This window comes from Megascapheus bottae, chromosome X, assembly GCF_031878675.1.
Source record: "Megascapheus bottae isolate mThoBot1 chromosome X, mThoBot2.hap1, whole genome shotgun sequence".
NCBI classification, from domain to species: domain Eukaryota; kingdom Metazoa; phylum Chordata; class Mammalia; order Rodentia; family Geomyidae; genus Megascapheus; species Megascapheus bottae.
In genome coordinates this window covers 76,972,305-76,998,802 of record NC_143547.1, presented here as the reverse complement: position 1 = coordinate 76,998,802, position 26,498 = coordinate 76,972,305, and the positions used below count along the sequence as shown (strand labels likewise).

General features: G+C 35.8%; 1 protein-coding gene across 1 annotated transcript in view; it reads right to left on the bottom strand.

The window, feature by feature from the left end:
• Positions 1-1,397: 1,397 nt before the first annotated feature.
• The window catches only part of Htr2c (5-hydroxytryptamine receptor 2C), a 180,000-nt gene continuing 154,899 nt past the window's right edge, over positions 1,398-26,498 (bottom strand). Inside the window, exons 5-6 of the mRNA XM_090326035.1 lie at positions 22,388-22,588; positions 1,398-4,148 (exon numbers count right to left, since the gene is read on the bottom strand). Coding sequence (XP_090182161.1) covers positions 3,316-4,148; positions 22,388-22,588 — 1,034 coding nt within the window. The 3' untranslated portion in view covers positions 1,398-3,315. The remainder of the gene's footprint in view (positions 4,149-22,387; positions 22,589-26,498) is intronic.

The window sequence follows — 26,498 nt, the reverse complement described above, 5'->3', positions numbered from 1 at the left end:
AGAACTATCTGACATTACAGGTAGGTTAAGGTGACTGAATTGAGAGGATCTGTATGGCTCATTTTGACAACAGAAATGGATAACATTGGCCTGGTTAATATTAAAGCTCACTGTATACCTGTGCTAAAAACTATGAATAAGACTGACATGGTCTTTTTCTCCATGGGAAATAGACAATGGTGATATCAAGGCAAGGACATGTGACGCCAGTCGCTGTAGATCTTCTCATGAGAAGCTGGTGTTGCTATTGTGATATGGTTTTGACAGCCCCACTTCTTAATTATTTTTCCTCTCAGGCTGTGGTGTTTTCAAGTACATAGAGAAAGCAATATTTTCTCATGGTGTTAGTCTTTGAAAACTTATTTTATAGGAACCCATTTAATCTCCAAAAAGATAGTGAAGGATATTTTTGTCCATGAAATCCTCAGGGAAAAAAAGACACATGACACAGTATCCGACATTTAATAAATTTAATAAGTTAATAGGAAGTATCACAAAAACCTGGAGTGGATAGCATACAGGAACCAAGAATATGACATCACTTGGCAACCATTCACAAAAAGTACCATTGGACAAAGGAGAAGAATTACAGGAAATAATATAAGGCAGTCTGTTGCACGTGTCTTAAACAGTTACACATATATAATAGCACATCAAAGTGATTTGTTTGACAGTAAATTCATCACGTTTACGTTTATCACATAGACTGTTTTAAAACACTTAGAAAAGTTTGTAGCTTTAACACTGAACTGTAAGATTTATATCCAAATGAGTATATTTGTTTTCATACCAAACAGCACAGAACTTACGAATAGCACACTATTTGAGGATAAATACTGTGTTGGGTACTATTAAGTACTACTACTTGATGATATAGGAATTATTAACAAATGTGCTATAAGCTATTATCATCCAACTTATTGCTAGTGCTTTTGGAAATCCGTGGTTTATATTTTATTTCTCTGTAAAAACATGTGCTATGAGCTTGCCCTGATAGTTCAGAAAGACATCAGATGTTTCCAATTTTCTCTAATACAATAATTCAGCTCTGAATGTACACTCTTTAAGGACTGCTGAAGGCTTTTCTTCAGTCCTGTTTATATCAGCTACTCTGCCCTCCATTAATACAAATCGATGGATTCATGCAACACACATGGTATACATGCAGGGCACCATCTGTCTATGCAGAGCCCATGCTAAGTGCATGCTGTATCACTTCAGACAGTTTCATTTCAGTAAGAATTAGATCATCTCATTCTATTTCAGATAATTATTTAAACATGCAGTTCAACTGACCTAACAGGCAGGTAGACTTGACTTTCGTGTTATATTTGGGCATGCTCAAGAAATTGACAGGCGTTTGGCAGTGTAATCAAATAGAGACTGTTTGAGTTTCCTCAAATACAGCCACCCTTCCACTGCCCCTGTGGCAGACTGTTGGATGTATCCACACTGTGTGTTGAAAACACAGACCAGGGGTGTTGAAAACTCAGATTCTGCAGTCACCAATTTGAAGATACTAAGAAGCACACCCTAAAGTGTATAAGCAACTGTCAGGCATAAAAAACAGCATCATGAGTTCTTCAGAAATTTATCCACAGTTGTGTGAAATGGAAACACAGTTACTGGAAACACGTGTACACTCTGCACACAGCATAAATTTATAATGGTCTAGCTTTATTGGTGTTTGAAAACCTCTTATGGTTTACAAACTATTAAAGTAGTATTGAATTCTTAGAGAGCAGTAGCAGGCCCATGAATGAAACAATGGCCAACACTTATTGTAGCACAACACTATACTTTAAGAAAGATTTTATAATTGCAGTAACAATGAAGAGCTTGCCATTTGCACGTTAGCTGCAGCCTTTTCCTGCACTAGAGAGTTTGGAAGGATCTGAAAATGAGATAAATTTTGTTTAAAATCCAAATGGAAACTCTGTATTTCTGTTTTCCCAGAGTTCAGTAAAAGAGTCTTTTAAATTACTTTTTTCACATTCTAAGGGCTTAATTCAGCAGTCCTTAATCAAGTAAAACATCCAAGTTTTTTGTCATTGACCTATACAACACACATTTTACTTAAAAACGGACTGCTAATTTAGGTCCTATAGATAGAGGTACCACAATTAAGAAAATATTTTAATAAGGCTCAAAATGTGAATTTCACTTTGTGTGTAGCACACGAATTTCCAGAATTCTGAGATCAAAACCCAATTGATTTTGAATCCTGGTTTGGGAAGTAACTCTGGGATCTCATTTCCCAGATTAGTCATGGAATTAGGTATTTACTAAGGACCAGAATGAAGACACTAATTCCAGTTTCCTTGTCATAAGAATAAGAATTTGAACATTGTCCTAAAGAAGTGAAAAGCGATTTGGTATATATATTATATATATATATATATATATCTTTCTCTTTGTCATCCTTCCACTTCTGTAGTCCTGGTTAACCAGCTGCATGTTAAAATACCACTATGTTTAGGGACAGACATTGCAGCAAAATACCAACACCACATTCTGACAATGTCTAATTTTGCCCCTATATGTAACAACGAGGCTAAGTTCTCCCTTTCACACACAGGGATGTTTTTCACAAAGGCAGAATCTATCTTACTGCGTGGATGTGTTTAGATGAGCAGAGCAAGAATTTAAAGTATATATTTACTGTCAGTCTAGAAAAGATACCACTGGGCTTGACAATTTCGGTGTGCTCGAAATGTAACCACTATCATGTTTGTGTATCATTCTGGTCTCCTGCAAATGCCACCTGAGAGAACATTAATGTGTCCACGTGCACAGGAGTAGAGAGAGACAGGAAGGGAGGAATAGAAGAAAGAAGAGGAGGAGAGAGAGAGGGTGAGGAAGGAATGAAAACAATAAAGGAGGAAGGTGAAAGAAAACCATAAACACTGTATTCATCAAGATTCAAAATAACTTAGTCTCCATCTATTATAAACAGTAAATATAGAACCCTAAATCTCACTTTTATAGGCATGATTGTAAAATACATTGTCGCAAAGCTATATATAAAACATATTTTTCACACAGCAATATTTACATTAGGGATGACCGACATAAAGTCCAAGAAGAGAGTTTGCCTATGCATGTCGCATCATCTTAAAAGTCAAAGAAGAGAGTTTGCCTATGCATGTCGCATCATCTTAAAAGTCAAAGAAGAGAGTTTGCCTATGCATTTAGCATCATCTTAATAGTCAAAGTAGAGAGTTTGCCTACTCGTGTAGCATCATCTTAAAAGTCAAAGTAGAGAGAGAGTTTGCCTACTCGTGTAGCATCACGGTAGGGGACTGTGCTGCTTTCTTACACACTGCTGATCCTTTCACTAACCACATTGGAGGGATTTTCTGGCACCTCTAATTTCTCCACCTGCATCTCTATACTAGGCTCGCATCGCTGAGGTATCCTCATTATCGGTTCGTTGGTGTGCCGATAAATATTAACATTAAGCTCCCTCCCAGACAATGCAGTAGCTGCAACTCTAGGATTCTGTCTGACTGGAGGCTTTTTGTCTGGCTTATAATTACAACGCAAATAGTTGGAGAAAGCCCTTCGGTAAATTTTGTTAAAGAGCGTATACACCAGAGGATTAATTCCTGAGCAAACATAGCCAATCCAAACAAACACATTCTGAAGCTTTTCCATCAGCTTTTGGTTACATGACTTCTCACAGAGAACCGACAGAATATTGGTAATGAAAAATGGGCACCACATGATGAGAAACACAAAGAACACAATGCCAAGAACTTTGGAAGCTTTCTTTTCATTATTGATGGCCTGCATGGTGCCCCGTGGACGTCTTTCTTTCTTCTTCTTCTTCTTGCGGCGTGGCTTCGCGTCTTCAGTAGGATTGGCAGGGTTCTCTTCCTCAGCCGTGTCCTTGAAGCAGCACTTCAGGAAATCCAGGTTGGGCCCAATAGGTTCCTGGGTTTGGCCGCGCAGCAACATCAGGGCTTGTCTGCGCAGGACGTAGATCGTGAGGAAATACGTGATCACCATGATCGTCAGCGGGATGAAGAACGCCACGAAGGACCCAATTAGAACGAAATTGGGATCATTAAGCACACACGTGGTGTTGTTCACGAACACTTTGCTTTCATCCCGCAGTCCGATCACAGGGATAGGAACCGATACACCTAAGGAAGACAAAGGTGGAAGACTGTTACAGCATGCGAAACGATTGAACGGATCCGTCACAGCGTCATATATCCATTCACTTGCATTTTCCTAAAGATATTTTAAACTGGATGTTTGTTGAAAGCAATTCACAGCATTACTGATGGTTACTGGGGATGACAGGATCGCTGTTGCATAATAGAAAATGGTGGCTTTCTTCCCAAAATTTCTATAGAAAGCCTCAAATTATGATTGACACAATCGGTTAGAGATAGCTTATTGAGTCTAAGAATGGACTGTGATTCCTTGTGTCAGATTTCCAGTATCTGACCTGTCCTGGCTCATAGAAAGAACTCACATGTTTGGTGACTGAATGAATGAATAACTTCACATCTGTCCTCAGTGACATCACTGAAGTTAAGCATTCCTTTTTAGCATGTTATCATTGAAATTTGGGAAAAATAATATGTATATCACTTTTAAAACTACTAGTAATCTATTAGACAAGTGTGCATGAATGTTATGTAAAATAATCTATAAGCAAACTGAAATGTTTCTAGGCATAAGTAATATTGTTTTAAAGTTAAGAGAAAGAGTAGAGAGGGGGTCTCTCCACAATGCCTAAGCAATAGGGTTAAATAGAAGGCTCTGGGTCCAGCTGCAGAGAGACAGAGAGATGCAGAGAGAAAGAGAGACAGACAGGGACAGACAGAGACACACAGAGGAGAGAAATGAGGGAGATGGAGAATTCTGAATGTTTTTGTAAAAATTTGTGTTCCACCCAGGAAACACTTTTAAAAATTAGTAAAAAGTGAATAGAAGATTGGAGGTATTTTCAGACAGTCTGAGATGTACATAATGTGTCTATTCAAACTGCACATCTAAAGAGTTTCCAAGGTGTTGGGAGTTTTGCCGCGTGGTAGAGTGCTTGCCTAGCATACACAAAGACTAGGGTTCGATTCCTCAGTACCACATACATAGATAAAAGCCGGAAGTGGTGCTGAGGCTCAAGTGGTAGAGCTCTAGCCTTGAGACAGTCCAAGGACAGTGCTCAGGCCCTGAGCTCAAGCACAGGACTCGCAAAAAAATTAAAAATAGTTTCTAAGAAGTCGTGGCAATTGCTAACTTTGTAAATAATGACTTTTTGAGCAAAATATTTGCATCTCAGTAGAAACACTCAGCATGACCATAAGGATGACCATCGGGAAGAAGGACATGTTTATGAGACTATGTTGGTATAACACAGTTACCTCTAACAGCAAACCTCCATTAAGAATAGTACTCTGTGTGTGTGTGTGTGTGTGTGTGTGTGTGTGTGTGTGTGTGTGTGTATACTTTTTGGTTGCCTTCTTCTCCACTCTCCTAGGAACATAGAAACTCGACCTTGAGGCTTCAGACTTATGTGGGAGTTTTGTCTGCCCTCTCTGGGAGTTTTGTCTGCCCTCTCGTGGCATCCTGACTCCAGTAGTTATAACCTAAATGAGGAGATTTTTTTTTCCCTCAGGAAATGAATTCCTGAAAAATCTTCTACAGAGTGCTAGAGAAACCTGAGTATCTGGGGAAGGCTTCGTACAGTGGCTGTAACAGGCACTCATACACTAGAAATCTGAGGGATACTAACATCACTCAGAGCCCAGCTCTGGAGTAATGTTTACTTGCTTGTATCAATTTATTTTCTCACTTTGTCCAGGAGACTTTTGGATCTACACTGAAGCTTGTCAATGACAAGATAATGGTGAGATGAAGCCATTTTGGAAAATGTAAGAGCAATTTTATCCCTAGAATACAGTTGCATAATTTTTGTATGTTGAGTAATCCTAATAGTTGCTACTTATATTAATCGGCTATGCTTCTCAATTTGCTTGGTGAGGTAGCTTAACCTCATTACCAAATCTGTGCTATCATAAATTTTGTGTTTAGAAATCGTATATGCTGTCAACAAACAAGAAGAAATTAAAACTTTAGAGCAATATCAGATTATAAATAGCAATTAAAACCACAATAGAAATGGAATTAATAACAATATATCAATCAGAGACTATATTATTTAATGCTTTAAGAATTAAAAGATTGGTTCAGCAGTTCTCAAACTGTGGTTCAAGGACTATGGGAGCCCCTGAGGTTCAAGTATACTCTAAGTTTCCATCATCCAGCCTTTCCCATGAAAACTATATTGTTTCCTATTTTTTCTCACAAATTTTAGCCAAAAGAATGTACTACAATATACTGAATTTGGACACACGCATGAACATTCAATTGTCTTTGTATCATGTTACATAATTCATTAGAGTTTGAAACCTATAAAATGCTTGCCTTCTTTCTGATTTTCTGAAGTTATATTCATAAAACATGCATATTACATCTGTTAATATTTAAAAGAAGAAGACTTTACCAAAATTTCAACATTTCCAAGTATTAATTTCAAATATAAATACCAATAGATGTATCTCATGGAAACAAAAGCTCTTTAGAGTACTTTGGAATATAAAAGGGTCCAGGACATTGAGGTTTGGGAACTGCTGAATAGTACTGATAGATGAAGTTATTGAGGTTTGGAAGTGTTAACCCAGCATACACACCACCCACACGCCCCACATCTTCCTCCTCAGCATTTTATTTATTTATTTTAGTGGTAAATTTATGATACGTCTCATGGAGTATTTTTCACAAGCTGGCTTCAAAACTAAGCCTCCTGAGACGTTAAGATTAAAGGCATGACCTGCCAGTATCTGACTTCGCATTTTAAATTCAAACAATACTGATTGACATGCTATTATAATGCCAGTTAAGTATAAATAGCAATACTACCAACGAAACACCTTAATTCATAAGCTCATTTATTTCTATAAAAATTCTAAAAGGTGCATGTTATTTGGTGAAGTTAACTTCAGAAAAGTTGAGTAAATTAGCAAATACAATGAGGAAATTTTTGGTAGTTTAAAAATTCTTAATGTAACAGAGCAAAAGTGGAAACAAATAACAGTTGGAAATACTAAGTAATAGTAACAGCTGGGTCAGGAGTTTGGCTCAGTGATAAAAGTGATTGCCCAGTATGCACGAAGACCCGGGTTCGATTCCTCAGTACCACATACACAGAAAAAAGCCGGAAGTGGTGCTGAGGCTCAAGTGGTAGGGCTCTAGCCTTGAGAAAGCCCAAGGACAGTGCTCAAGCTCTGAGCTCAAGCCCAGGACTGGCAAAAAAAATAGTAACAGTTATTTTCATGGTAGTAGAAGTAGTGGTATTAACTTTTTACTGAATTGTTTTCATTTCTGACATCCTGGGCTTTAATGTACTTTATTCAACACAGATGAAAAAATACACAAAAAATGATTAAGTGAAACCACCTCACGTTTCTGAAATTAACTTCAGTAAGTATATCATCTTATAAATCTATGTAAAAATAAATCTATGTAAAATATTATTTTTGAAAAAACAAAGACATGTTATAATTTATTTTCTGCTGTAAATATTCATATTTTTGCATGCATTATCTTGTTCAATCTTTGTAAACCCCTCAAAAGCAATTATAAAATATTAACTTTAACTCAGAAAGAAAAATAGCATCTTCGGTAAACTTATGAAGACTTATTTAGCATTTAAATATAAAATTTAGTAATATCTAGTTTTATTGAATATATCATGCATTACTGCTATCACTACTTCACTGAAATATGCTATGATAGCTAATCTACACTGACGGCTTTATTCTGTCTGCTACTCTTTCTTCATTACATATTGTTCCTGCATTGTCTCATTCTAACATAATTTTTAAAATTCAGTAATAAGTAAATTTATTTTACTGTAAAAACTGATGTCTAAATAGGTTCTATTACTTCCTAAAACCTTGAATTCAAGCAACACAGATTAGTTCTCTTTAAACCATCAGCAAATATTATTTGTCAGGGATTCTTAGATGCATATTTCTTTTAAATTTTAAGGCCTTTGAAGTTAGGATGTATCTTAAAATTAGTGACTTTAACTTAGAAAAAATCATATTAAGTGAAGTAAGCCAGACTCAAAAGAACATAGGCTCAATGGTTTCCCGCATCTGTCATAATCAGTAGAAACCTTGGGCTCTCCTAGCAGAGATTTACGATAGAACAAAACCTAGATACATAAGGCCATATAGTTGCTGCTAAATGAAAGGACCTCCAGGATATAGAAACAAAAGCCCTATAATCAGTAATTGTTGTCCTTAATGTACTATGTTATCACTCATCTTTTTGCTGTCCCTTGGTTATCTCATATTGTTACAATATTTCTCCTTGTTATCTGATCTGATATATTGTACATATGTGTATTTGGTTATTTGAAATTGGATAGGGAAGGGGGGAAAACAAGATGAGGGGCAGGGGTAGGGGGAGGGAAATGGGGACCAAGACATGAGAAATGGTATCAATGTATGTAAAGTAATGCAACTTCTATCTGGTGACTATAATGTAACCCTTCTATTAATTACAATTAAAATATATGAAAAAATAGTGACTTTACAGTTAGTATTTGTCAATCCAGTAGTTGTTAAATAGTTGCCATTTTTAGCAATTCTGATATGAAAAAAATCTCTTGGCAACTTATGATTGGATCAAAACTATCATCAGCAAAATTTGTAAAATATCTTTCAGGTAACAAAATGTGTTTAGTTAAAATGAGTTTAAATAAGTAAAAATGAATTTGAGTTACAGAATTTATAAAAAATGATGTTCCTATGTAAATAAAAACATACTGCAATAGCCTAAAAACGTGAAAGCTTTAGGGGGATCCTTAACAGTTTCAGATGCGACAGTAACATTCAGAGGTTTCAACATTTTCTGTCTTTGAAAATGAAGTGTTCACACATCTCCACCAACGAAAACCCTGTAACTCATGGAGACTGAACAACACATTGTTGAATCACCAATGGGTCATCGAAGAGATCAGAACAGAAATCCAACAGTTTATGAAATTTAACAATAAGGAGCACACAAAATACCAACTCCTTTGGGACACAGCAAAGGCAGTACTCAGAGGAAAATTTATAGCGCTGAGTGCCTACAACAACAAGTTGGAAAAATCGCAAACCAACAAGTTAATGTCTCACCTTAAGCTCCTGCAAAAAGAGCAACAAACCAACCCTAATCCTAGTAGAAAAAAGCAAATTATTAAAATCAAAGCAGAATTAAATGATTTGGAATCCAAAAAAACCTATAGCATGAATCAACAAAACAAGGAGTTGGTTCTTTGAAAGATTTAACAAAATTGACAAACCCTTAGCAAATCTTACCAAAAAAAGAAGAGAGCATATCAAAATAAACAAAATCACAGACGAAAATTGTAATATCACGACAGAAATTACCAAGATCCAGAATATCATGAGGGAATACTTCTCAAACCTTTACGCCAACAAATTTGAGAATCTAGAAGAAATGGATGAATTCCTACCCAATATTAACATACCCACACTGAACCAAGAAGAACTAACCCAACTCAACAGGCCTATTTCAAGCTCTGAAATAGAAATGGCAATTAGAGAACTTCCACCTAAGAAAAGCCCAGGGCCAGATGGATTCACAGCTGAATTCTATAAGGTCTTCAAAGCAGAGCTCACACCAATACTCCTCAAGCTCTTCAACGAAATTGAAAATGAAGGTTCTTTACCCAACTCGTTCTATGAAGCCAGTATAACCCTCATCCCCAAACCAGACAGAGATTCATCAAAGAAAGAGAACTATAGACCTATTTCTTTGATGAACATCGATGCAAAACTTCTCAACAAAATTCTGGCCAACTGTCTAAAACAACTCATCAAAAAAATGATACACTATGATCAAACAGGATTCGTCACAGGGAGGCAAAGCTGGTTCAACATAGCAAATCAATTAATATAATTCAACACATCAACAGGAGCAAGGACAAAAATCACATGATTGTCTCAATAGATGCAGAAAAGGCATTTGACAAGATCCAACACCCTTTTATGTTAAAAGATGTGGAGAAACTAGGAATCCATGGAACATTCCTCAATGTAATAAAGGCTGTGTATGAGACACCCACTGCTAGTATTACACTTAATGGTGAAAATCTAAAGCCATTCCCTCTAAAATCTGGAATGAGACAAGGATGCCCACTCTCTCCACTACTCTTTAACATAGTACTAGAATTCCTAGCCAGTGCAATAAGGCAAGAAGCAAGCATAAAGGGGATCCAAGTAGGGAAAGAGGAAATAAAACTATCCCTCTTTGCAGATGACATGATTCTGTATTTAAAGAATCCTACAGACTCTACTCCCAAGCTCCTTGAGCTGATTCAAAACTTTGGAAGAGTAGCAGGCTATAAAATTAACCCTCAAAAATCAACTGCCTTCCTGTACGCCAACAGTGAGAGGAACGAGGCAATGATCAGGAAAGTAACTCCTTTCACAATAGCCTCAAAGAAAATAAAGTACCTAGGAATTAGCTTAACTAAGAATGTAAAGGACCTTTTTGATGAAAACTTTAAAACCCTAAAAAAGGAAATTAAAGCAGAACTAAGGAAATGGAAAAACCTCCCATGCTCCTGGATTGGAAGAATCAACATTGTGAAAATGACAATCTTGCCAAGGGCTATCTACAAATTCAACGCAATACCCATCAATATCCCAATGGCATTCTTTAAAGAAATAGAAGAGGCAATTCAAAATTTCATATGGAATAATAAAAGACCCCATATAGCAAAAACACTTCTTAGCAGAAAGAACAGCACTGGAGGAATTTCAATTCCAAACTTTAGACTCGATTACAGAGCTTGGTACTGGCACAAGAACAGGCCTGAAGACCAATGGAATAGAACTGAGGACCCATATATTAAACCACAGACCTATGGCCACCTAATCTTTGACAAGGGAACCAAAAAAATAGAATGGAAGAAAGACAGCCTCTTCAACAAGTTGTGCTGGCAGAACTGGTTAAGCACCTGCAGAAAACTAAAGGTGGATCCTTCTTTGTCACCTTGCACTAGAATTAACTCCAAATGGATCAAAGACCTGGAGGTAAAAGCTGACACACTGAAAACTTTACAGGAAGGAATAGGAGATACACTAGGCCTCCTTGGGACAGGTTGAAACTTTCTTAATAAGGACCAAGAATCACAACAAATCAGAGAAAGGCTGGGTAAGTGGGACTGCATTAAACTGCGGAGCTTTTGTATGGCAATGGACATAGCTAGTAAATTAATTAGGAAGCCTACAGAGTGGGAGAAGATCTTCACAAACCAAACAACGGACAAAGGCCTCATATCTAAAATATATCAACAACTCAAAAAATTGAATCACCCCAAAACTAATCTCCAAAGTAACAACCATCCCATTAAAAAATGGGCCAAAGACTTAAGAGAGTCTTCTCTGAAGAAGAAACAAAAATGGACTATAGACACATGAAGAAATGCTCAACATCTCTGGTCATAAAAGAAATGCAAATCAAAACAACTCTAAGATTCCACCTCACTCCAGTTAGAATGGCCAGGATCAGGAAAACGAATAATAACAGATGCTGGAGCGGATGTGGCCAGGAGGGATCACTACTACACTGCTGGTGGGAGTGCAAACTCGTTCAACCACTATGGAAAGCAGTGTGGCAGTGCCTCAAAAGGCTAAACATAGAGCTCCCCTATGACCCAGCAATTCCACTACTTGGCATTTACCCAACCATCCAGAAACAAGGGCATACTAAATCCACTAGCACAACAATGTTCATTGCAGCATTATTTACCATAGCAAAGATATGGAACCAACCTAGATGTCCCTCAGTTGAGGAGTGGATCAACAAGTTGTGGTATTTGTACACAATGGAATTCTATGCTGCTGTCAGAAAGAATGACATCGCCCCATTTGATAGGAAATGGAAAGACTTAGAAAAAATCATATTAAGTGAAGTAAGCCAGACTCAAAGGAACTTAGGCTCAATGGTTTCCCTCATTCGTCATAATCATTAGAAACCTTGGGCTCTACTAGCAGAGATTTGCAATAGAGCAAAATCTTGATACATAAGGCCATATAGTATGAAGGTAATTGAAAGGACCTCCAGGATATTGAAACAAAAGCCATATAACCAATGATTGTTGTCCTTAATGTACTATGTTGTCTCTCATCTCCTTTGCTGTCCCTTGGGTATCTCATATTGTTATAGTATCTCACTTTGTTATCCGATATATTGAATTTATTCGTATTTGGTTATTTGAAATTGGATAGGGAAGGGGGGAAAACCAAGACGGGTGGTGGGGTGGGGTGGGTAATGGGTATCAAGACATGTGAAAGGGTATCAATGTATGTGAATTAATGCACCTTCTATCTGGCAAATATCATGTAACCCTTTTATTAAATACAATAAAAAATTTAAAAAAAAGAAAATGAAGTGTTCATTGGTGATTGGAAAGAGAACAGTTCAGTGAAGTAAGAAACATATTGCCAAGTGATGGGCAAGAAGCAAATGGTGCTGGACTTGGTGGCTCACACCTGTCTGCAATCCTAGCTACTCAGCAGGCTGAGATCTAAGGATCAAAGTTCAAAGCCAGCCCGGAAACAAAAGCACCTGAAACTTTTATCTCCAATTAACCTCTAGAAAATGGGAAGTGGGTCTTGGCTCAAGAGTAGGGCAGTAGCCTTGAGCTGAAGTACTCAGGGGCAGTGCCCAGGCTGAGTTCAACCCCATGACCCACAAAAAAAGAAGTAAATGATGATATGAAAGAGATAATAAAAGAACTCTCCTAGGACAGTTTGTCCAACATTATAAGAGAATACAGGTTTGGGAAATTAATGTCCAACTGCAAGGATAACCAGTTTTTTATGAATGAGTGTGCAAAACAGGTATTTTTTAAGACTTAGGTGACCATACAATATCAGGCTGGCTAACACTCTTCCTCCTCTTCCTCCTCCTCCTCCTCTTCCTCCTCCTCCTCCTCTTCCTCCTCCTCCTACTATCAAAATGCCTTGTGGTGGTATTAGTAATTTCCTAGAATGTAATAATTGATAATAGAAAATGGTCATCATTTGACAGTCCATCTGCTCATATTGACAACCTTGTGTGGTCCATAAAAAAATGTTGTAAATATCTAAATAGCCCTTGGCAGATAAAATCTTCACTCTTGAATGGCTGAGCAAGAGTAAAGTAAAATGTTAGGTAAAGTCAAAGATGGGTCGCATTATTACTACAAGCTAATGAGTAAATTAAGAAAGATTATAATTAAAATGATAAAAAAGAATCACAAAAGGGCTAATACACATGTTCTAAATATTTTTGTATGGATTTCCTCTTGGGAAGATATATCTATATGGCATATAGGAAACAAAATATTTTGATATGTTTCTATCAAAATATTAAAGATAGGGGCTGGCAGTTTGGCCTAGTGGTAGAGTGTTTGCCTAGCATGCATGAAGACCCGAGTTCGATTCCTTGGTACCACATGCATACAAAAAGCCAAGGACAGTGCTCAGGCACTTAGTTCAAGACCCAGGACTGGAAAAGAAAATATTAAAGATTATATTTGGTTTATTTTTACTAATACTTGTAAAATTTTCTTTTTTGTAATTTCCTTAAGATTCCTCTAGATAATTAATTTATTTTCAAATGCAAATTCTTTTTTTTGCCAGTACTGAGACTTGAACCCTGGACATGGGCACTATCTCTGCTTTTCATTGGCTCAAGACTAGCATTCCACCAATTGAGCCACAGTGCCATTTCTGGCTTTTTCTAAGTAGTTTGTTGGAGGTAAAAGTCTCATGGACTTTACTTCCTGAGCTGGCTTTGAATGGCGATGCTCAGCTCTTAGCCTCCTGAGTAGCTAGGATTATAGGCATGAGCCATCTGGCTATTGTTTGTATTTTTACAACAATCATTACATTTATTTTAATCTATTTACCCATTTATTTATTTAGTACTGTGTATTGAACTGAGGCCATTGTGTTTACTAGGGTGACATGATACCATGGAACCTTGCATGTCTCCAGGCTATTTATTTAGCTTTATTCCTCTGGCTATGAACTAAAGTTAAAATGGAAAGAAATATAAATTTGAAATTCATGTTTATCTATTCAAATCAACTCATATTTAACAACTCTCCCAAAATTCCATGTCCAAATGGTTTCACTGCTGAATTCTGTCAAACATTTAATAGAGAAATATATTCAATTATACATGAATGGCTCCAGGTAATAGAAAAGGAGGGAACTTAACTAATCTTATGAGAATAAAAACTCTGTAAATTAAAAAATATAGAATCATATCATTTTGTCCATATATGTACTAATATTCAATAATGATTAGCAAAAAATTTATTAGTAAATAAAATTGCGTTATAAGTAAATGAAATTTAGTCCTCAATGTGATTCCAAGAATGCTAGGATATTTCAAAGTTGTATATCAAGAAAATGCTGAACATTAATAGAACCAAATAGAGAAAAATATACTATTACTTGGTATATTGTATATACATTTATTTGTTTATTTGAAATAGGGAAGGAAAGGGAAAAAACAAGATGATTAGGAGGGGGTAGGAGGAGAGAAATGGGAATAAAAACACGCCATCCCTTGGTTATCTCATATTGTTACAACGTTTACCCTTGTTATCTGATATATTTTATGTGTGCCTAATTGGTTATTTGAAATTGGATAGGGAAAAGGGGAAATCAAGATAAGTGGGGGGAGGGTGGGAGGGAAATGGGGACCATGTCATGAGAAAGGGTATTAATGCTTGTGAAGTTGTGCACCTTCTATCTGGTGAATATAATGTAACTCTTCTATTAATCACAATAACAAATTATTTAAAAATTAAAAATAAAAACAACATGAGAAAGAGTATCAATGTTAAAAATGTAATGTACCCACTGCCTGACAAATGTAACTGTAATCCCTCTATATGTTACCCTGACAATAAAAATGTATACTAATATCTCAGTAGGCTAGGAAAAAAATCACTTAATAAAATTCAATACAAATTTCTGGTAAAAAAATATATTTTCTGAAACTAAGAAGAAAAGGTAGTGGGTGCCAGGGGCAAATGTCTGTAATCCTACCTACTCAGAAGGTTGAGATCTGAGGATAACAGTTTGAACTCAACTTGCACAAGAAAGTCCAGAAGGCAAGAGATATAACTGTGGCTCAAGGGTAAGGTGATAGATTAGATTAGGTCTTGAATAGAAAAGGGCAGGGATGGACTAGCACAATGATGTTCATTGCAGCACTATTTACCATAGCAAAGATATGGAACCAACCCAGATGTCCCTCAGTTGATGAGTGGATCAACAAGATGTGGTATTTGTACACAATGGAATTCTATGCTGCTGTCAGAAAGAAGGACATTGCCCCATTTGTAAAGAAATGGTAAGACTTTGAAAAAATCATATTAAGTGAAGTAAGCCAGACTCAAAGGAACATAGGCCCAATAGTCTCCCTCATTTGTCATAATCAGTAGAAACCTTGGGCTCTCCTAGCAGAGATTTACAATAGAACAAAATCTAGAGACATTAGGCCAAATAGTACAACACTAAATGTAAGGACCTCCAGGATAGGGAAACAAAAGCCATATAATGAGTGACTGTTGTCCTTAATGTACTATGTTATTGCTCATCTCTTTTGCCATCCCTTGGTTATCTCATATTGTTACAATTTTTCACCTTGTTATCTGATATATTTTATATGTGCTTAATTGGTTATTTGAAATTGGATAGGGAAGGGGGGAAATCAAGATAAGTGAGGGGAGGGTGGGAGGGAAATGGGGACCATGTCATGAGAAAGGGTATCAATGTTTGTGAAGTTATACACCTTCTATCTGGTGAATATAATATAACCTTTCTATTAATCACAATAAAAATTATTTTAAAAAAGTGCAGGGATGCTATCCAAACCCTGAGTTCAAGCCCCAAGAATTATACATGTTCACACACACAACTAAAGTTAGGATGGCTCATGAAGGATATTTATAAAACTACAGTGGCTATTACACTAAATGATGTTACAAAGAAGGCTTTGTCACTATGATGAGGAGATGCAAGGTGAGTTCATATTAAGACAACTTCTTTGTGTTCAAGCTTTGCTTTAGGAGGTCTTACTACTTATTTTGATGTGCTCTCCTGCATTTGAATTATACTTTCTGCCATTTCCAATGTAAAAGACATCTGTATTCTGTTAAGATGAGAACAATTCTGCTCCTATCCAGATTTGCAAGGTTACTATATCTATACACAAATGTGTTCCCCAACAAGTACTAAATCTGCATTTAAACATTTCTCCAAATCTTGGCTGATCTTACCACTATATAGGCAAAGAGAAAACACTGAAACACAATAAGTAAAGAAGAAATAACTAGAAGCTAAGAAAATTGAGCAGAGTCATATCCAGAATAATGGGAGGGATACAGCAGCTATACTTTCCAACTTTGTTTATGGAAAGTTAACTTCCTCATAGAAGAGTAAGACAACTGTCCTCACAAGATCTAATAAACCAGAGAGTAATATACCATTAAACAATACCAGCTTCTAAAAGAAATATGGTTAGTCAGAGAAACAGAGTAGAAGCAAAAGACTACAAAAGGAAGTCAATATAGATTATAACTAGACACATCTTTTATATAAAACACCCATATTTCAAACTGACTACATGTGTCAATTAATTGAAAGAAAGTATGATATAAATGTCAGTAGTGAAATGGCAAATATAAAAATACAAGGTGGAAATGGTAGCATTGGAACCTATAAAAGAAAATAATCACCAGGTAACATGACTTCAGATTTCAAAGATCAAAAGAATTGATGTCTAGGAATGAAAAAATAATGGAAAATTAAAAACAAAGCCCAAGATATGTGAAATATCTATGAAAATAGGACTTTCCAACATTTGTTCCTACATAAAATTAGCATAAACACTGGAAAATAGTCAATAATTTTAGAACTAAGGAAACTAAACAAAAGTTTATGGCAACATATCAAATATTAGTTCAAGAAAAATGTCTCAGTTTTGCTAAAGAATGCTCGTTTCCCATTACCTGCCCTCCAGGTCAGTATTACCTTGAAAAACGCAGTTGACATTCTGATATTAGAGGTACTAAAATAGATTCGTAGAGCTTTAAAGCTATGAACCTAAACAATTATCATTTATTCTGTCTGGTTTTCTTTATTGGTTTTGATTTAAGGAGTTCAAGCAGTCCTAAAAAATATCCCATAGGGACAACACTGAGAATTTTTTACTGGAAAATGTTTTAACATCTGGGCTGCCTGAGGCAATGACTAACAATCAGGAAAACCAATAGACTAAGAAGAAAGCTGAAAAAAATAGCTGAAGAATAATGTGCCTATAAGGGCTTTCAAAAGTCCCAACATATTTCTCATTACTTAGAAGGACTCCTATTTATGTAAGTCTGTATGTATTGGCAAAACTGTGTTTTAAAACCTAAGAAGGCACGAAATTCTCAGATCTGGTTCACCTTAAGCTGTCTTCAGGAAGTAAAGACCATGGAGAATTGTAAAATGCCTGGCTGAATGTTAAAGCAATGTCCCATTCACAATCCATCACCTGGCAAAGTCTGGGAGATTAACTGGCTCCAGATATTTAGTGTAATCTAAGAATTACTTCCAGAAAGTCCTTAAAAACAATAATATCATGATAAATAGTGGAAACAACAAATCTTAGAGGATAAATAGAATCTATTTGCTTAAGTTTCGGGTGAATATGAACAAGAACTGGGTAGGAACTCCCTTTCCCTACTAAGCCCCTAGATGCTGAGAGTATTGGAGCCTGATAGTGTAAGATAACAGTTTCAGAATAAGAAAGCAAAGAACTGAGGTCATCATTCACCTTGTCTCCCCTAAAGGGTACACTTCCTAAAGTAGAGACAATAGTCAAAAGAAGGATGCCATCAATCAATCCTAGCTCTATAGATAATCATCCAGATATTTGGATGGAGGAGGGAAGTAAAGGAATTGAGAAAGAGATTATTGGAAAGATCTTGCCTAGAGCAAGAATAAAGTCTAAAACACTGACCTCAGAATTATTTCCTCTAAAACATTTCAGACCCAAGGCATTCTTGAAAATGACAGAGCATGATGTTTATTGAAATGAACTCCAAGTAATGGAAACAAGAGGTTTTTTGTTGTTTTGCTTTCTGCTCTTGTTTTTCTCCTTTGTCCCTGTTTTTGTTTGCTGTACCCTTTTTTTGTAGGTAAGTTTATCTTTTTGGTGGAGGGTGAGAAGGATTACAGAATGGTGGGACAAAGGGTGGACAAATACAGCAGTGATACTCATTATACACTAGAGATACTTACTAGACAACTGAGGGAGGGGGCCTGTCAGGAGGGAAAACTGGGAGAAAGTGAGGGAAAGGATGACACTGTTTAAAAAGAAATTTACTGGGCCAGGAGTTTTGCCTAGTGGTTGAGTGCTAGCTTAGCATTCACAAAGACCCAGGTTCAATTCCTTGGTACTACTTACATAGGAAAAAAAAGCCAGAAGTGGTGCTGAGGCCCAAGTGGTAAAGCTCTAGCCTTGAGAAAGTCCAAGGACAGTGCTCAAGCCCTGAGCTCAAGCCCAGGACAGACAAAAAAAAGAAATTGAACTCAGGGCCTGGGCATTATCCTTGGACAGTTTTTTGCTCAAGGCTAGCACTCTGCCATTTGAGCACAGCACCACTTTCTGCTTTTTGTGTGTATGTCTTACCGAGGAATTGAACCCAGGGCTTTGTGCATGTGAGGCAAACCCTCTACTACCAAGCCACACCCCTGCCCCCTTATTTTATTTTTTAAATTGGATATCATGCCTTTGTCCTGAGATATCATTGGACTGAAATCCTAACTGTGTCTCACATACAACTAAGGATTACAGATATGTGTTACCATATCTGACCAATATTTGTATGCACATTTACTTTGGTGATCAAGTTCCTATTCTGAGCAATAAGGCAAGAGAAAGAAAAAAGGAATACAAATAAGAAAGAAGGAAAATTACCCTTATTTTCAGATATGCTCTTACACTTAAAAGATCCTAAAGATGACACCAGAAAACATTTAGATCTAATAAATCCTTTCAGCAAAGTCGCAAGATACAAAATCAACATAAAGGAACAGTAGCTATTCTATAAGCCAATGATGAACATTTTGAGAAGGGAAATCAAGAATATTATTTTATATACAGTAGCCTCAAAAATATACATAGGCATAAACTTTAGGAATTACATTAATGATTTCTGCATGAAAAAGGAAACCACTGTAGAAAGAAACACTAGAAGAAAGTGGAAGATGTAAAAATAACTGCCATGGTCATGGAAGTGCATGATTAATAGTGTAAAAGTAGCTGTATTACCAAAGTTCATAGACAAATTTGATGTAATCCCCACTGAAATTCCAAGTACATTCTGTATAAAATCCTAAAATTCTCCCAAACACAAAATCACCAAAGCTGTCCTGAACAAGAACAATTTCACCTGTATTACAATATGGGATTTCAAATTATACTGCAGAACCATTATAACAAAAACAACATAGTCCTGACACAAAAACACATACCTAGATCAATGGAATCGAGGCAGGAGAACTAGAAATAAATCTACACAGCTATCATCATTTGATTCTTGACAAAGGCACTAAAAACGCACATTGGAAAAAAATGACAACCTCTTCAAAAACAGTGTTGTGAAATCTACATAGCTACACAAAGAGGACTAAAACTGCATCAATTTCATCCTGTACAAAAAATGAACTCAGAATACATCAAAGACTTGGGTTCAATTCCTTGGTACCACATATTTCCATAGAAAAAGCTGGGAGTGGTGCTGTGGCTCAAGTGGTGGATTTCTAGCCTTGAGAAAGTCCAAGGACAGTGCTCAGGCCCTGAGTCCAAGCCCCATGACTGGCAAAAAACAAAACAAAACCAAAAACCTTAATGTAAGACTGGAAATTTGAAACCTCTAAAGGAAACAATTGACAATGTAGACATAGGCAATGGCTTTGTGAGTTGGATTTTAATAGCTCAGAAAAAGATAGCAAAAAATTGACAAATGGAATTGCAACACATTAAAAACCTTGTGCTTTCAATGCCTATGTGCATCTGAGCATACAAAATAATATTTATTAAAATGAACTCCAGGAAATGGAAACAAGGGGCTTTTTCGTTGTTGATGTTTTATTTTTCTTTTCTGTCTTATTTGTTCATTTATCTGTCTTTGGAAAGGCCACGTGGATACAGAAATGGAGGGACAAAAGGTGAACAAATGCAGCATTGGTACTCACTGTACACTATGCTAAAAAGGATAATATACAACTTGTGGGTAAGATGGGAGCGAAAAATTGGGAGGGAGTAAGGAGTAACATTGCTCAAAAGAAATGTACTCTTATCTCATATTGGTATAGTATCTCACTTTGTTATCTGATATATTGAATTTATTTGTATTTGGATATTTGAAATTTGATAGGGAAGGGGGGAAAACCAAGACAGGTGGGGGGTGTGGGCAGGGAGGGAAATGGGTACCAAGACATGTGAAAGGGTATCAATGTATGTGAATTAATGCACCTTCTATCTGGCAAATATCATGTAACCCTTTTACTAATTACAATAAAAAAATTAAAAAAAAAGAAATGTACTCTTTTCATAGTTTCTACAAAGATGATGACATAGCTACTAAAACAGAAAGACAGCCAAGCAACTGGAAAAGATATTTACCAACAATACATCAGACAAAGGCTTAATAACCAATATCTACAGGGACCCCAAGAACCTATTCCCTCTAAATCCAACAAACCAATTGCTAAATGGGCAAGGGAACTAATGAGAGACTTATCAGAGTAAGAGGTAAAAATGGCAAAGAAACATGAGAAAATGCTCATTATCCATGGTTATAAAGGAACTGCAAATAAAAACAACCCTAAGATACCATCTTATTCCAATCAGAATGGCCAATATTCTGAACTCAGACAACAACAAATTCTGGCAGGATGTGGAGAAAGAGGACTTCAGTGCAGTGCTGGTGGGAATGTGAACTAGTTCAGCCACTCTGGAAGGCAATTTGGAGATTCCTCAAAAAAATAAAAATAGACCTTCCGTACAACCAAGCCATACCACTCTTAGGCATCTACCCTGAACATCATAACCCAGGATATGATAAGGACACCTGCTCAGCTATGTTCATCGCTGCACTATTCACAATAACCAAGCGATGGAAACAATCCAGATGCCCTACTGCAAATGAACAGATACCAAAAAATGTGATACATATATACACTGAAATACTATATAGCCAACAGACAAGATAAAATAATGGGTGGGAAATGGATGGAACTAGAGCAAGTCATGTTGAGAAAGATAAGCTAAGACCAAAGGAGCAAAAGGCGCATGGTCTCCTTGACATATGGATATTAGATCCAAACAATACAGGAGTGATGACTAAATACTCAGGTAATCTAGGTCATTGACATGAACTTGGAGATATAAATATGTCTATATAGACATATAATTCTATGATGGGATATATATTCTATAGACATATTGATATGTATCTATGTCATACAAAGACAGTTTAATTTTAATTATGTTCTTAAATTTGTGTGCCAGTGATTACATCTAGAGAGTCCCTTTTTAATACTCCTCTGTTAAACTTGGCATTTAAAATATGATGTAAAAATAAGATCTAATAAACATTTTTTAATAAAAAAGAAATGTACATTTTTCCTTACTTATCTAACTGTAACCCCTCTATAATCAACTTTGTAGTAGTAAAAAAAGCATAAAAGTCCTTCTGCTTAGCAAAGGAACATAATTTAGGGCAGGTGATAAATAGTAGATTATAGATTTAATAGCATCAGAAATTTAGGAATTGCACTTAATGAAAATTCAGATTGCATTATTAATTTTATCATGGATCTGTCTATGAAATTATAATGAAAATATGAAGGCTAATATTGTGGGATTGATGCAGCTTTTCTAAGATCTAAATGTTATAATTTAAAAAATTAGATTTTGTAGCTTTTTTGGTATTCAGAGTTTTAAATATCCCAATGGATTTGTATCTGTGTTGCGGAACTCATTGGTATACTAATGCAAAAATTACTTTAGCAGAGGAAATGGAAACTTTATGCCATTATATTCAAATGCATTGTATTTGTTTCATTATTGTTAACCTAAATATCAGATAAATAGGTTAAGAATAATTTTGTTGCACATTCCCGATTACACGCAATTTTACCAGTCGACGTCTGTGCGTTGTTCACAGTACATAATCCGAAGGTATTGAGCATAGCCGCTGCAATTCTAATGGCCCACGTATATTTACCTATTGAAATTGCCCAAACGATAGCAATCTTCATGATGGCCTTAGTCCGCGAATTGAAACGGCTATGCTCAATAGGATTACGTATTGCTACATACCGATCCAGCGATATAGCGCAGAGGTGCATGATAGACGCCGTAGAAAACAGGACGTCTAAACAAATCCAGACGGGGCACAAATATCTAGGTAATGGCCAGACATAATCTGAAAGAGAACAGAAGAAAGACAAAAACACATTATTCTCCTTGTACTGCTTCAATTTTAGACTCCTTATTCTCTTCTGACTCCAAAGCTTTCAAATAAACTGAAAATTTAGAATTATTTTTTTCACAGTGATGATGATGATGATGATGATGACGACGATGACTTCAATGGTATAATCCTTTTTTAAATTAAACTTCATACACCATGAAAGTAATTGCTTTAAAGTGTAAAATCCCATGACATTTTAACATTCACAATATTGTACAAACATTATCTCTCTCAGTTCTGAAACATCTCATCACTTGTAAGAGAAACCAATACCCATTATTTAGTCATCTCTCCTACTTCTTTGCCTGAGTCCTGGGCAATCCCTAACCTGCTTTCTGTCTTACTTAATTTAGGAATTATACATAGTTGGAATTTAGAAACTTTTTATCGTGTTTTTTTCACTAACTCAATGTTTCCAAGGTTTATTTATTTTTTCCTGCAGTATCAATATTAATTCATTTTAATAATTGATACAGTGATCAGTTGAGACTCTGGGATACTTTTTAAATTTCCTTTATGGATTTTTGGTGCTGTGTATAGATGCATATTGATTTTATGTACTACATCTTTACTGACTTCCTTTATTATTTCTATTTTTGTGTATGGAATCTGGGATTTTTCAGATACTAAATCTTATCATCTAAAGATAATGATAATTTTTATTTAATTTTTCAACATTCCTTTGACTTGTTCTTGTCCAGTTGTTCAAGACACATTTTCAGTATAATGCTGAATAAAAATAATGAGTATGCACATCATTTTTTTTCCTTATACAAAAATATTTTAGTTTATTATATTGGATTTTTCATAAATGCTTTTAATTGTTGAGAAAATTCACTTTATTCTTAATGTGTTAAGCATCACCAATATTTTAAAAATGCATAAAAGTGCTTTAATCTTTCTATTATTTTGTTTAAAAAATAAAGCCTTTTATAATGTTGGAGATAAAACATTCTAGTACAGATCTACACTCCACTCTTGCCTCAACTGTTTTTCCTAACAACAGCTGACCTCTAGAGATATGATTTCAGTCATGTCTCTGTTAGTAATTGTTATTATTTTTTATCAAATTTTAAGAAGATGAGGATATAAGTAGCTTTTAAATATTTGGAAAACAAGGATAAAATCCTTTCTTTTCTATTTTTGATATGATTACAGTCCTTGAAAATCTGTGACTTTTTAAAAAAAATCACTTAGTGAGATGAATTAATAAGTTGTCTAAGTAAAAGTCAGATATAAAACAATCAGGAGCTCTACGTAGACTATGAAAAAGTGCTAATAATGGAAAATGAAGGAAATAATAATATCAGTGACAGAATTCACAAGAAGTAGCATTGAAACTTTTAACAAGGTAGGCTCAGTATATATGTTTTTGTTTTTTCTTTTTATATAAGTATGAAATGTTTGGAAGAATACAAAACTTAATCTAAACAAATGAAAAGATATGTATGTGGTTAGCACATGGTTTGATTGTTTGTACCTGTGATACCATAGATGTATGAAAAAATAACATCAATCATACACAAATTGTTTGGATAAAGAAAGGAATTATTTCTCAACATATTTCATGAAACAATCCTGTTTTCAAAAATAAATCTGAAAGATGTACTGTCTTATATAAATAAAGAAGGAAATGATAGAAATAAGTCGAAAAATGAACATTTTATGTAATTCAACATGATTCATGATAAAATAATTTCTACAAACTAGAATTACATGTTAACTTCCTAATATTTTTGCCAGTTCTGGGCTTGGGCTCAGGGTATGAGCACTGTCCTTGGGTTTGCTCAAGGCTAGAGCTCTACCACTTGAGCCACAGCAACACTTCTGGCTTTTTTCTATGTGTGTGGTACAGAGGAATGGACTCTGGGTCTTCGTACATGCTAGGCAAGCACTAACCATTGGGCTAAACTCCAAACCCCATCTTCCTTAATTTTTTTTTGCCAGTCCTGGGATTGGGCTCAGGGCCTGAGCTTTATCCTTGGGTTTTCTCAAGGCTAGAGCTCTACCACTTGAGCCTCAGCACCACTTCCGACTTTTTTCTATGTATGTAGTACTAAGGGATCGAACCTGGGTCTTCATGCATGCTAGGCAAGCACTCTACCACTAGGACAAACTCAAAGCCAAATCTTCCTTAATTTTTAAAGAGCGTTTTTTGTTTTGGTCAGGCTGCGACTTGAACTCTGGGCCTAAGCCCTGTGCTTGAGCTCTTCAGTTCAAGGATAGTTCTCTACCACATTGAAACACAGTTCTACTCCTAATTTTCTCATGGTTAAGTGGAGATAAGAGTGTCACAGACTTACTGCCCAGGCTGACTTTGAACCCTGATCCTCAGATCTCAGCCTCCTAAGTAGCTATGATTACTAGTGTAAGCCACCATCACCTGGCTTATCTACTTATTTTTATAGCATATAATATGCATAATGCTTAATTGTTGAAGGATTTCCTTTGGAAGTGGAGAAAGAAGAATATGCTTGTTAACATGTCCTCCATTAGTACTATGAAAAGTAAAAATAACAAAAACTTAAAGATTTAAACAATATAACCAAAAAATTCACCACTTAGAACATAGAACAATGTAATAACTTTACAGATAAATCTCAAGTACTAGTAGACAACTTTAGAAAGGTTGTTGGATATAGAGATGACAATTAGGAGGTTTAAAGCCAGTCTGGATATGATGGTACATACTTGTGGTACCAATCAGGACAAAGATAAGAAGACTTAGGGTCTTTGTATGAAAATGAAGACCAGTTGGGATGGGAGCATTGCCTAGTGGAAGAGTGCCTTCCCAGCATGCACAAAGCCCTGGATTTGATTCCTTGGTATCACATACAAAGAAAATTTGGAAGTGGTGCTGTAGCACAAGTGGTAGATCACTAGCCTTGAGAAAGCCCAAGGACAGTGCCCAGGCCCTGAGTTCAAGCCCCAGGACTGGCAAAAAGAAAATAGAGACCAGATGATTGAAATCAGTGATTTTAGAAAATAGGCATGAGAAAGACCGTCTTCCATAATATGAAGATAATGAGTTGTCACTCTCTATGAAACAGAAAATAGATTTTTGCCAGACACTGAATCTACTAATAGCTTGATCTCAGGCTTCCTGGTTTCCATAACTCTAGACATAAAATTGGAGGACTTCTTTTCTCTTTTTTTTTCTTTTTTGACTAAATTTAATAAAGTATCTGTTGAAACATTTTTTGAATGAGTAGTGATCTCCATGAACACAGATAACAAAAAACCAGACTTCTCCAAAATGGGTTAGAAATATCACTATACAGAAAATTAAAAATACCTACAGTAAGCCACATTATTCTAGGAGAAGGAAAATCTGATTTGCAGAATTTGAATAACATGATAGTGAAAATAGCTATATTCACAGAACTATTATGAAACAGGGAAACAAATAAGAAAAAGAAATTCTATTCGTAACAGCATGAAATGAATTAATAGAAACCGTCCAAGAGGAAGCAAATGTATTTGACATATTAGACTAAGACATATAAATGAAATGCTCTAAAAAGAATGAGATTGGGAAAATGATCTAAACATAGATAACCAAATGTACTCACTAAGGTATGTATAACTGTAGCCCCTCTGGACATCACCTTGACAAAAAATTAAATTAAAGAAAGAAATTTTTGAGTGGTAAAGTACAATAATTGAAAAGAAAAACGTCACTAAAAGAATTCAATGACAGATTAGTTGGGCTAAGCTAAGAAGATTGATAAGTAAAACAAGATCACACAATCCAAGGAATAGGAAGAAAATAATGAAGAATAAACAAAGCCTCAGAGATTAGTAAGGCCTTATTAAGCATATCAGTACACTATGAGAGTTGCTGAAAAATAGAAAGAGAGAG